The sequence below is a fragment of the Pecten maximus genome, chromosome 2 (assembly GCF_902652985.1).
Source record: "Pecten maximus chromosome 2, xPecMax1.1, whole genome shotgun sequence".
NCBI lineage: Eukaryota > Metazoa > Mollusca > Bivalvia > Pectinida > Pectinidae > Pecten > Pecten maximus.
The window spans coordinates 2,602,007-2,615,763 of record NC_047016.1 but is presented as its reverse complement, the minus strand read 5'-3'; the positions used below and the strand labels follow the sequence as shown (position 1 = coordinate 2,615,763).

At 39.4% G+C, this 13,757-nt stretch overlaps 1 protein-coding gene across 1 annotated transcript in view; it reads left to right on the top strand.

Moving 5' to 3' along the window:
- Positions 1–13,756, top strand: part of LOC117344913 (SUN domain-containing ossification factor-like) — a 38,877-nt gene extending 25,121 nt beyond the window's left edge. The window contains exons 4-15 of the mRNA XM_033907800.1: positions 2,135–2,217; positions 5,214–5,375; positions 5,779–5,905; positions 6,145–6,268; positions 10,155–10,341; positions 10,954–11,061; positions 11,267–11,434; positions 11,554–11,632; positions 12,163–12,234; positions 12,361–12,432; positions 12,680–12,788; positions 13,648–13,756. Coding sequence (XP_033763691.1) covers positions 2,135–2,217; positions 5,214–5,375; positions 5,779–5,905; positions 6,145–6,268; positions 10,155–10,341; positions 10,954–11,061; positions 11,267–11,434; positions 11,554–11,632; positions 12,163–12,171 — 1,047 coding nt within the window. The 3' untranslated portion in view covers positions 12,172–12,234; positions 12,361–12,432; positions 12,680–12,788; positions 13,648–13,756. The remainder of the gene's footprint in view (positions 1–2,134; positions 2,218–5,213; positions 5,376–5,778; positions 5,906–6,144; positions 6,269–10,154; positions 10,342–10,953; positions 11,062–11,266; positions 11,435–11,553; positions 11,633–12,162; positions 12,235–12,360; positions 12,433–12,679; positions 12,789–13,647) is intronic.
- Position 13,757: the final 1 nt, after the last annotated feature.

Sequence of the window (13,757 nt, the reverse complement as noted above, 5' to 3'; positions counted from 1 at the left end):
TACGAGGTGGATATTGAATTAGTTGTGTAACTGTTGGGACCAACACTACCCCTATGGTGTCTGATTACGAGGTGGATATTGAATTAGTTGTGTAACTGTTGGGACCAACACTACCCCTACGATGTCTGATTACGAGGTGGATATTGAATTAGTTGTGTAACTGTTGGGACCAACACTACCCCTACGGGTCTGATTACGAGGTGGATATTGAATTAGTTGTGTAACTGTTGGGACCAACACTACCCCTACGATGTCTGATTACGAGGTGGATATTGAATTAGTTGTGTAACTGTTGGGTATGTTAACACTACCCCTACGATGTCTGATTACGAGATGGATATTGAATTAGTTGTGTAACTGTTGGGACCAACACTACCCCTACGGGTCTGATTACGAGGTGGATATTGAATTAGTTGTGTAACTGTTGGGACCAACACTACCCCTACGGGTCTGATTACGAGATGGATATTGAATTAGTTGTGTAACTGTTGGGACCAACACTACCCCTACGATGTCTGATTACGAGGTGGATATTGAATTAGTTGTGTAACTGTTGGGACCAACACTACCCCTACGGGTCTGATTACGAGATGAATATTGAATTAGTTGTGTAACTGTTGGGACCAACACTACCCCTACGATGTCTGATTACGAGGTGGATATTGAATTAGTTGTGTAACTGTTGGGACCAACACTACCCCTACGGGTCTGATTACGAGATGGATATTGAATTAGTTGTGTAACTGTTGGGACCAACACTACCCCTACGATGTCTGATTACGAGATGGATATTGAATTAGTTGTGTAACTGTTGGGACCAACACTACCCCTACGGTGTCTGATTACGAGGTTGATATTGAATTAGTTGTGTAACTGTTGGGACCAACACTACCCCTACGGGTCTGATTACGAGATGGGAGGCATGTTACCTTGACTCATCATACTCACAGCTTTACTGGATATTGATAATGATCTGTAAGCTGATGATGTGTGTTCTGATGACTACAAATATATTGTCACCTTATCAGACATATAAATCAGACAGTGATTTATACGAACTCTGAAGTGTGAAATTGAATAATAGCCTCACTCAGTTGACAAAGCATAAATCAAAACATAGCCAAATCCAACAGATTTGAAAATAAAATCTGGCCTTAAAAAGAGTCCTAATTCCTTGCAGACAAAATGTAACTGACGGTCCTAACTCTATTTGGACAAAATGTAACTGACGGTCCTAACTCTATTTGGACAAAATGTAACTGACGGTCCTAACTCTATTTGGACAAAATGTAACTGACGGTCCTAACTCTATTTGGACAAAATGTAATTATAAATGAGAGTTCAACTAATGTGAACAAAATGTACCTGAGAGTTCTAATTGGGAACTCTAACTGTGTGTGGACGTAATCCTTCAGAAACATGTATATTTCACAGTTTGATTGTTTAGGTCAGGTGATAAATACTTTAGTCGAAGATTTTTTTTAGTAAAAATATGGTTCTTCACTGTCTAGAGGTCAAAGTATTTAATATTCTCACATCAAGGATGTTATCTGGTTATACAATTTCAGACCAGGTAAGATACAAATTCAGACTAGGTAAGATACAATTTCAGACTAGGTAAGATACAAATTCAGACTAGGTAAGATACAAATTCAGACTGAGTGAGACACAAATTCAGGCTAGGTAAGATACAAATTCAGACTAGGTAAGATACAATTTCAGACTAGGTACGATACAAATTCAGACTAGGTAAGATACAAATTCAGACTAGGTAAGATACAAATTCAGACTAGGTAAGATACAAATTCAGACTAGGTAAGATACAAATTCAGACTAGGTACGATACAAATTCAGACTGGGTGAGACACAAATTAAGACTAGGTATACATTTTCAGACCAGGTAAGATACATTTTCAGACTAGAAAAGATACAAATTCAGACTAGGTAAGATACAATTTCAGGCTAGGTACGATACAAATTCAGACTGGGTGAGACACAAATTAAGACTAGGTATACATTTTCAGACTAGAAAAGATACAAATTCAGACTGGGTAATTATAAGATACAAATTAAGGCCTGTGAATAGTTTGTTGTTTTTTGAGAATGATTCTAACTGGCTGTAATTCCATTGCAGGGTGTTGGAACTGAAGATGAGTTGGATGTGTGGAAGGAGGCTGTTGTGGAGACAACAAAGGATGAAGAGGAAAGTAAACAAAGGTAAAGTTTATATGTCTCTGGAGTCTTACACTTAAAATAAAGTTTCATCTTCGTCCATCGCTGACCGCCAGTGTGTGATAGGTTACATCTCCTATCACTGACCACCAGTGTGTGATAGGTTACATCTCCTATCACTGACCACCAGTGTGTGATAGGTTACATCTCCTATCACTGACCACCAGTGTGTGATAGGTTACATCTCCTATCACTGACCACCAGTGTGTGATAGGTTACACCTCTGTCCATCACTGACCACCAGTGTGTGATAGGTTACATCTCCTATCACTGACCACCAGTGTGTGATAGGTTACATCTCCGTCCATCACTGACCACCAGTGTGTGATAGGTTACACCTCTGTCCATCACTGACCACCAGTGTGTGATAGGTTACACCTCCTATCACTGACCACCAGTGTGTGATAGGTTACATCTCCTATCACTGACCACCAGTGTGTGATAGGTTACATCTCCTATCACTGACCACCAGTGTGTGATAGGTTACATCTCCTTCCATCACTGACCACCAGTGTGTGATAGGTTACACCTCTGTCCATCACTGACCACCAGTGTGTGATAGGTTACACCTCCTATCACTGACCACCAGTGTGTGATAGGTTACATCTCCTATCACTGACCGCCAGTGTGTGATAGGTTACATCTCCTTCCATCACTGACCACCAGTGTGTGATAGGTTACACCTCTGTCCATCACTGACCACCAGTGTGTGATAGGGTACATCTCCTATCACTGACCACCAGTGTGTGATAGGTTACACCTCCGTCCATCACTGACCACCAGTGTGTGATAGGTTACATCTCCTATCACTGACCACCATTGTGTGATAGGTTACATCTCCTATCACTGACCGCCAGTGTGTGATAGGTTACACCTCCGTCCATCACTGACCACCAGTGTGTGATAGGTTACACCTCTGTCCATCACTGACCACCAGTGTGTGATAGGTTACACCTCCTATCACTGACCACCAGTGTGTGATAGGTTACATCTCCTATCACTGACCACCAGTGTGTGATAGGTTACACCTCTGTCCATCACTGACCACCAGTGTGTGATAGGTTATACCTCTGTCCATCACTGACCGCCAGTGTGTGATAGGTTACATCTCTGTCCATCACTGACCACCAGTGTGTGATAGGTTACATCTCCTATTACTGACCACCAGTGTGTGATAGGTTACATCTCCTTCCATCACTGACCACCAGTGTGTGATAGGTTACACCTCTGTCCATCACTGACCACCAGTGTGTGATAGGTTACATCTCCGTCCATCACTGACCACCAGTGTGTGATAGGGTACATCTCCTATCACTGACCACCAGTGTGTGATAGGTTACATCTCCTATCACTGACCACCAGTGTGTGATAGGTTACATCTCTGTCCATCACTGACCACCAGTGTGTGATAGGTTACATCTCTGTCCATCACTGACCACCAGTGTGTGATAGGTTACATCTCTGTCCATCACTGACCACCAGTGTGTGATAGGTTACATCTATCACTGACCACCAGTGTGTGATAGGTTACATCTCTGTCCATCACTGACCACCAGTGTGTGATAGGTTACACCTCCTATCACTGACCACCAGTGTGTGATAGGTTACATCTCCTTCCATCACTGACCACCAGTGTGTGATAGGTTACACCTCCTATCACTGACCACCAGTGTGTGATAGGTTACATCTCCTATCACTGACCACCAGTGTGTGATAGGTTACATCTCCTTCCATCACTGACCACCAGTGTGTGATAGGTTACATCTCCTTCCATCACTGACCACCAGTGTGTGATAGGTTACACCTCTGTCCATCACTGACCACCAGTGTGTGATAGGTTACACCTCTGTCCATCACTGACCGCCAGTGTGTGATAGGTTACATCTCCGTCCATCACTGACCACCAGTGTGTGATAGGTTACACCTCTGTCCATCACTGACCACCAGTGTGTGATAGGTTACACCTCTGTCCATCACTGACCACCAGTGTGTGATAGGTTACACCTCTGTCCATCACTGACCACCAGTGTGTGATAGGTTACACCTCTGTCCATCACTGACCACCAGTGTGTGATAGGTTACATCTCTGTCCATCACTGACCACCAGTGTGTGATAGGTTACACCTCTGTCCATCACTGACCACCAGTGTGTGATAGGTTACACCTCTGTCCATCACTGACCACCAGTGTGTGATAGGTTACACCTCTGTCCATCACTGACCACCAGTGTGTGATAGGTTACATCTCTGTCCATCACTGACCGCCAGTGTGTGATAGGTTACATCTCTGTCCATCACTGACCGCCAGTGTGTGATAGGTTACATCTCCTTCCATCACTGACCACCAGTGTGTGATAGGTTACACCTCTGTCCATCACTGACCACCAGTGTGTGATAGGTTACACCTCTGTCCATCACTGACCACCAGTGTGTGATAGGTTACACCTCCTATCACTGACCACCAGTGTGTGATAGGTTACATCTCCTATCACTGACCGCCAGTGTGTGATAGGTTACATCTCCGTCCATCACTGACTGCCAGTGTGTGACTTACTCCTGGAGATGGGTCACTCCAAATGATGATGGACAGGAGAGATGTTTATCACATGATCGCTATATATTTCATTTTATCACAAGAACTGGCTCAGTCTTCCATGTAATACAGCAACATCATCGTAAAATATCATATAACACGTGTAATAACACTACTATGAAAAAATCATGATGTCACAATAGAAATATCGCACCACATGTCTTTGTAGAGTTTGAGTAAAAATTTGCCCATCTTATATAGAAGGAAATTGTACTTTTCTCTTGCATTCTCGTAAATATGAGTCATGTGCCAAACAGACTATCACTCTTAATTATGACTGTGTGGTCTGGAATAACTCTAATTCCCTATGACACAGCCACTCATGTAAGATCCTCGATGGAGTACATTACCAATACAGATTCATTCTAACTAGTAATACATCTCACCAGGTCTGACAATTCTGACACTGAGAAGAATTCTAAAGAGGCGATCCCTTCAACATTAACTGATGATAGTCCTAGTGAAACAGCTACAGCAGCCAATGAGGATGGACCTAAGACTGAGCAGGAAAGGGATTCGGTAAAACCGGGGGAGGAATTAGAACCGAAAAGGTAGGTCATGTGAGATATTGATTGTGATTGGTTGTTAACATTTTTATGTAGGTCATGTGAGATATTGATTGTGATTGGAGGTACAGTCAAACTTGTAATAGCGGACACCCTTATATAGCGGACACCTGTCCATAACGGACACTTCCAGGAATCCCCAATGAAAATCACTATATAAATATCATGTTCGACTGTAATGTTTTGAATAAAACATACAGGTTGTGTGAGAACTAGATTGTGATTGGATTGATTTCTTGTAAACTTGACCCACAATAATAAGAATAGAATTTTAACCTGGATTAGGAAACCTCCTGCCATATGTGACCTTTTTAATGCCTCCTTTGGAAAGTCACTCTACTTTAATAAGAAATATAATTTGAATGCCACATGTATGTAATGGTTGTAGTGATGACCAGACCAGCCCTCCTGTAAACAAAGAAACAGAGGATTTACATGTCTCAGAGGACATTCCAGTCAGTCCTGAAGTTCCAGATTCTGAGGTGGTAGACACGAGTCCAGAGGTTGAGAGTACGGTAAGGTGCTGTCTATAATAATATTACCTTGTGACCTAACATGTGGTCTTATTTCATAACTTGTATAAACATTAAGTATTATATGTGTTTGAGAATGATTAAATTTGTTGTTGTTTTCAATGAAGTTGCTGGAATAATTGTTAAAAAGATTTAGATATTTTCTGACATTATAATTATGAGGCCAGTCTCATCCTATTGTTGAATGGTGTTGTTTGATAGGGAGACTTATTTATTTCCAGGATACCAACAAGTCTGAAGAGAAGATGGATGATGAACCTGTACATGTCGACCCCGAGTTCCAGACATTCACAGAATTCTTTGAGCAGAACAAACAGGCTGAGGAGGAGAAAAAGAAACAAAGCAGTAGGTTCACTTACACGATATTCCACAACGTCGTTACTTTTATACGACACATTTACCTCATTAAGTCCATTAGTGAGGGGATGTCTCCATTTCCTATATTCTCTAACTCTCTAATGACCTGAACTCAAAACAACTAGTGTGTATGTTATTCTGATACTCTTGCTGTATTAAGAGTTATAACCCTTTGTTCACCCTGTGACACATTGACAATTTCATATCTAACCTGTTAGCTATTGGTGCTAATTATGAATTTAAGTATGTTGCCTGAAACTGAATTATGGTTATTAATATAGTTTATACTGAGCTGTCTGATATGACCCTACCTACTTATTGTATCACAACTAGATGTAAATGGCTGTAAATATTTATTATAACAGAGCTGGCCGTGATGGCTGTAAATGTTTATTATAACAGAGCTGGCCGTGATGGCTGTAAATGTTTATTATAACAGAGCTGGCCGTGATGGCTGTAAATGTTTATTATAACAGAGCTGGCCGTGATGGCTGTTAATGTTTATGTTACAGAGCTGGCCGTGATGGCTGTAAATGTTTATTATAACAGAGCTGGCCGTAATGGCTGTTAATGTTTATGTTACAGAGCTGGCCGTGATGGCTGTAAATGTTTATTATAACAGAGCTGGCCGTGATGGCTGTTAATGTTTATGTTACAGAGCTGGCCGTGATGGCTGTAAATGTTTATTATAACAGAGCTGGCCGTCATGGCTGTACATGTTAATTGTTACAGAGCTGGCCGTGATGGCTGTAAATGTTTATTATAACAGAGCTGGCCGTGATGGCTGTTAATGTTTATGTTACAGAGCTGGCCGTGATGGCTGTTAATGTTTATGTTACAGAGCTGGCTGTCATGACTGTTAATGTTAATTGTTACAGAGCTGGCTGTCATGACTGTTAATGTTTATGTTACAGAGCTGGCTGTCATGACTGTTAATGTTAATTGTTACAGAGCTGGCTGTCATGACTGTTAATGTTTATGTTACAGAGCTGGCTGTCATGACTGTTAATGTTTATGTTACAGAGCTGGCTGTCATGGCTGTTAATGTTTATGTTACAGAGCTGGCTGTCATGACTGTTAATGTTTATGTTACAGAGCTGGCTGTCATGACTGTTAATGTTTATGTTACAGAGCTGGCTGTCATGGCTGTTAATGTTAATTGTTACAGAGCCGGCTGTCATGACTGTAAATGTTAATTGTTACAGAGCTGGCTGTCATGACTGTTAATGTTAATTGTTACAGAGCTGGCTGTCATGACTGTTAATGTTTATGTTACAGAGCTGGCTGTGATGGCTGTACATGTTAATTGTTACAGAGCAGGCTGTCATGACTGTTAATGTTAATTGTTACAGAGCTGGCTGTCATGACTGTTAATGTTAATTGTAACAGAGCTGGCTGTCATGACTGTTAATGTTAATTGTTACAGAGCTGGCTGTCATGACTGTTAATGTTTATGTTACAGAGCTGACTGTCATGACTGTAAATGTTAATTGTTACAGAGCTGGCTGTCATGACTGTTAATGTTTATGTTACAGAGCTGGCTGTCATGACTGTTAATGTTTATGTTACAGAGCTGGCTGTCACGACTGTTAATGTTTATGTTACAGAGCTGGCTGTCATGACTGTTAATGTTAATTGTTACAGAGCTGGCTGTCATGACTGTTAATGTTTATGTTACAGAGCTTGCTGTCATGACTGTTCGTGCTAATTGTTACAGAGCTGGCTGTCATGACTGTTAATGTTAATTGTTACAGAGCTGGCTGTCATGGCTGTAAATGTTAATTGTTACAGAGCTGGCTGTCATGACTGTTAATGTTAATTGTTACAGAGCTGGCTGTCATGACTGTTAATGTTTATGTTACAGAGCTGGCTGTCATGACTGTTAATGTTTATGTTACAGAGCTGGCTGTCATGACTGTTAATGTTTATGTTACAGAGCTGGCTGTCATGGCTGTTAGTGTTTATGTTACAGAGCTGGCTGTCATGACTGTTTATGTTAATTGTTACAGAGCTGGCTGTCATGACTGTTAATGTTAATTGTTACAGAGCTGGCTGTCATGACTGTTAATGTTTATGTTACAGAGCTGGCTGTCATGACTGATAATGTTTATGTTACAGAGCTGGCTGTCATGACTGTTAATGTTTATGTTACAGAGCTGGCTGTCATGACTGTTAATGTTAATTGTTACAGAGCTGGCTGTCATGACTGTTAATGTTAATTGTTACAGAGCTGGCTGTCATGACTGTTTATGTTAATTGTTACAGAGCTGGCTGTCATGACTGTTAATGTTTATGTTACAGAGCTGGCTGTCATGACTGTAAATGTTAATTGTTACAGAGCTGGCTGTCATGACTGTTAATGTTAATTGTTACAGAGCTGGCTGTCATGACTGTTTATGTTTATGTTACAGAGCTGGCTGTCATGACTGTAAATGTTAATTGTTACAGAGCTGGCTGTCATGACTGTTAATGTTTATGTTACAGAGCTGGCTGTCATGACTGTTAATGTTAATTGTTACAGAGCTGGCTGTCATGACTGTTAATGTTTATGTTACAGAGCTGGCTGTCATGACTGTTAATGTTTATGTTACAGAGCTGGCTGTCATGGCTGTTAATGTTAATTGTTACAGAGCTGGCTGTCATGACTGTTAATGTTAATTGTTACAGAGCTGGCTGTCATGACTGTTTATGTTAATTGTTACAGAGCTGGCTGTCATGACTGTTAATGTTTATGTTACAGAGCTGGCTGTCATGACTGTAAATGTTAATTGTTACAGAGCTGGCTGTCATGACTGTTAATGTTAATTGTTACAGAGCTGGCTGTCATGACTGTTAATATTTATGTTACAGAGCTGGCTGTCATGACTGTTTATGTTAATTGTTACAGAGCTGGCTGTCATGACTGTTAATGTTAATTGTTACAGAGCTGGCTGTCATGGCTGTAAATGTTAATTGTTACAGAGCTGGCTGTCATGACTGTTAATGTTTATGTTACAGAGCTGGCTGTCATGACTGTTAATGTTTATGTTACAGAGCTGGCTGTCATGACTGTTAATGTTTATGTTACAGAGCTGGCTGTCATGCCTGTTAATGTTAATTGTTACAGAGCTGGCTGTCATGACTGTTAATGTTTATGTTACAGAGCTGGCTGTCATGGCTGTACATGTTAATTGTTACAGAGCTGGCCGTGATGACTGTTAATGTTTATGTTACAGAGCTGGCTGTCATGACTGTTAATGTTTATGTTACAGAGCTGGCTGTCATGACTGTTAATGTTTATGTTACAGAGCTGGCTGTCATGACTGTTAATGTTTATGTTACAGAGCTGGCTGTCATGACTGTTAATGTTTATGTTACAGAGCTGGCTGTCATGACTGTTAATGTTTATGTTACAGAGCTGGCTGTCATGACTGTTAATGTTTATGTTACAGAGCTGGCTGTCATGCCTGTTAATGTTAATTGTTACAGAGCTGGCTGTCATGACTGTTAATGTTTATGTTACAGAGCTGGCTGTCATGGCTGTTAATGTTAATTGTTACAGAGCTGGCTGTCATGACTGTTAATGTTAATTGTTACAGAGCTGGCTGTCATGGCTGTTAATGTTAATTGTTACAGAGCTGGCTGTCATGACTGTTAATGTTTATGTTACAGAGCTGGCTGTCATGACTGTTAATGTTAATTGTTACAGAGCTGGCTGTCATGCATGACTGTTAATGTTTATGTTACAGAGCTGGCTGTCATGACTGTTAATGTTAATTGTTACAGAGCTGGCTGTCATGACTGTTAATGTTTATGTTACAGAGCTGGCTTTCATGACTGTTAATGTTGATTGTTACAGAGCTGGCTGTCATGACTGTTAATGTTTATGTTACAGAGCTAGCTGACATACCTGGTACTGAGGTGCTCCAAATGAAGCAACAGAAGCGTGTGGTTAATGTTGCATCAAAGGAATGTGGGGCGAAGATCATATCCAGTAACCCCGAGGTAGAGAACCCAGGGGGTGTGCTTACCTCCAACAAGGATGACTACATGATCAACCCCTGCAAGGCAGCCAAAAAATGGTGGGTCTTAATAATATATCATGGTGGGGGGTAGTGATATATAATTATGGATCTTAATGATATATCATGGTGGGGGTAGCGATATATAATTGTGGGTCAAAAATCGTAATGTTGGTTCTACTGGAAATCAAGGATTTAAATAAATATCAAAATATAATATAAAGATGATATTTAGAATGATGAAGATGTAATATATATATATATGGGATGAGTCAAAGAAGTAATAGTAACGGTAATAATCTGGGTAACACTGGATCCTTCAAAGGTTTGTCTGCAGGATACGAATTTCCTTGAAATGTTAATAGGGATATATATAGATAGATTTATAATAGTAAATGTCATATGACCTATTACAGATTTATAGTAAACATCATGTGACCTGTTACAGGTTTATAGTAAATGTCATGTGACATGTTACAGATTTATAGTAAATGCCATGTGACCTGTTACAGATTTATAGTAAATGCCATGTGACCTTTTACAGATTTATAGTAAATGCCATGTGACCTGTTACAGGTTTATAGTAAATGTCATGTGACCTGTTACAGGTTTATAGTAAATGTCATGTGACTTGTTACAGATTTATAGTAAATGTCATGTGACCTGTTACAGGTTTGTGATTGAACTGTGTGAACCTGCTCGTGTCAAGTCCCTGGAGGTGGCCAGCTTTGAGCTGTTCTCATCACAGCCCCGGACATTTCGTGTCCAGTTCAGTGAAGGGTAAGTGAAAGGTTCAGTTATGTTCACTGTGTAGAGTTTCCAAATAATCCTAATTAATACTTAAAGTATTCATTGCCAATCATTTATTCATTCACCCGAAAAACAAAACACAATGGTATCATATACCATGTAATGGTGTATTGTCTGGAGGCCATTATGATAACTATCGACCAATCAGTTGGTTATCGTGACTTGATGGTTATAGGTACCCTACCAAAGACTGGCAGGTGATGGAACCGTTCAGTGCTACAGAAGCCCGGGTAATACAGACATTTACCGTACCGGAGGACTTCAATGACTACGTCAAGTTTATCAGGGTAGAAATGTTGGACCACTTCGGGGAGGAGCATTTCTGTCCACTCACTATATTCAGGTAAGTGTATTACTTCTTAACTACATCAGTTAAATATTAACTAGTTCACTTTTGGAGAATTTTTGAGGTGAAAAATTCTATAACATGCTAAATGTAGAATTAATGTTGTATTTATTTAGGGTTTTGGGTGTACTGGTGGAATATGATGCCTACATGGGCCAGCAGATAGACGACACCGCCTCAGGACTATTGAATCAGGTGAGAAACCTCTTATATCTCTCAATTTATTAATGCTGTTTACCAGAATAATTATGGTAGATACAGAAACATTGGTTACAAATGAAGTGAAGTAAGTCAAAGAGAGCAGTTGGAGATCTGGGAATCTGTGAGAATAATGATGCATTGTAGTATACATAATATGTAGTATACATTTAATAGTGATAGTATATTCAAGTTAGCCAAGGGTCAAAATGCTCATGGCTACAAATTTGTGGTATATCACATAAGTCACAATTAAAAAAATTACTTGTTAACTATATTTAAAATGTTATCTGAAGGATATAATGAAAGTTTGTGTCTGTAACAAAATATAATTACAAAAGTATGTGTCTGTAGCAAAATATAATTACAAAAGTATGTGTCTGTAGTAAAATATAATTACAAAAGTATGTGTCTGTAGCAAAATATAATTAGTTAACTTTGAGTGGAAATACCAATATATAATGTATATAGCAAACTACCACCTTACAGTTAACAGGTAGAGATACTGTCTCATTCTTTTACTACAGCTATGGTGAATGATGTGGAAGATATGGAGGGGGACTCAGACGCACCGAAAAATCTCTTCGCAAGTGCTACAGGTAATGGCAAGGTCAATTAATACATGTTAGTGTTGGCGACTCGGATGATAAGTGTTAATTTTCAAAAACAGTGACTTGATGTTGATGCTCTTTCATCTTGAGTGACCTCCTGTGCTTTTGTTTCAGAATCGATGATCAAGATCGTGAAGAAAGTATTGAATGTCGGGGACAAATCCGGTCAGAAGGACCTGGGACTAAGTAAGACATGTACTCCTGTATTGTAAACCCAAACAGTTGTAATGTTCAACTGATACCAATTTGATAAACAGATAATTTAGGATCTGTTACTTGCTTGCTGTTTTTTCCAGGCTATTACAATGTGATAGGGTTTCGTCTCTACATGTTTGTTTAAGTCAAGAGACGTAGATGTAAGAATGTATGTGTTACTCCTGGACATTCATTTTTTTCTTGGTTTTATCGATATTTGTGATGTTTGTAATTGTAGATAATACCGTCAATACAAATGACACGGACACATCTAACGTAACGGGGACAGCACTTCCTGTCAATGTAACCAGTGAGGGCTACATGTTACCTTGTGTACCACACCTCAGGTGAGTTATCTCATATTACAACTTCTTCATTCTCTACAAAGTTGTATAAGTCTCCTTAGATCAGTTTCCAGATATTCTGAAAAAAATATTGACAATTTCTCTCTTGTTACAATGTTTATTTTTGTGAAAGCAGACTTTTTTCTAATGAAACTTCCCAATTTGAAGTAAAAACAAAATTGTTGATTAATAAACTGATAGAAATCAGTCCTTTATGTATTGACTGTGTATATTTTTAGAAATCAGTCCTTTATGTTGCTGATGTTTCAGTAAGTAGTGCTTGGATTAAAGAGTTTGCCGTGGTCCCTGGAAGGGAACGTTTAATCTGTCCCCTCCCACTAACATGGTATTCTGGTCAGACTTGTAGACCAGTTAAAATGATACTTATATTGAAATGTTTATGCTGAGATGTGACCATTTCTCTGATACATGTAGGTGGCTGGTTTGTGATAGCATTCTGTATTATGTTTCAAATATATCAACAATTTAATGTTTGTCTGTGATGGAGGAATATTGTGTTTGCTGTTTGTACTAACAAGCCATATATATACAGAGACATTTGTACAAGGCCAGGGTTGATTTGTCACTTTGTCCTTACAGAATTGAAATAATTTATATGTTATTGTTTCAATTATTCTCCATTTGATTCAGAAATTTTCTGACAAATATTAATACATTGTATTGAATAAAATATAATCTTTATTTGTTTTCTGGTGTCATTGATTTACAATTGTAATTGCTATGGTAATGATTTTACTCCTGTGTTCTATACATCTGCTCTATCCTTTATGTAGATTAGCATCTTTAAGAAAACTTGAGTCATGTACATGTAGTCAAGAGATTTTTTGAATTTTCATTTTAGTGAGGAACAAGTGTCTCAGCCATCAAGCATTGTTGACCAGCCAAACACACCTGTTCCTGGAGAAACAGGAGCCAACACACACAGTGGCACACAGAGCACCTCTCATTGTA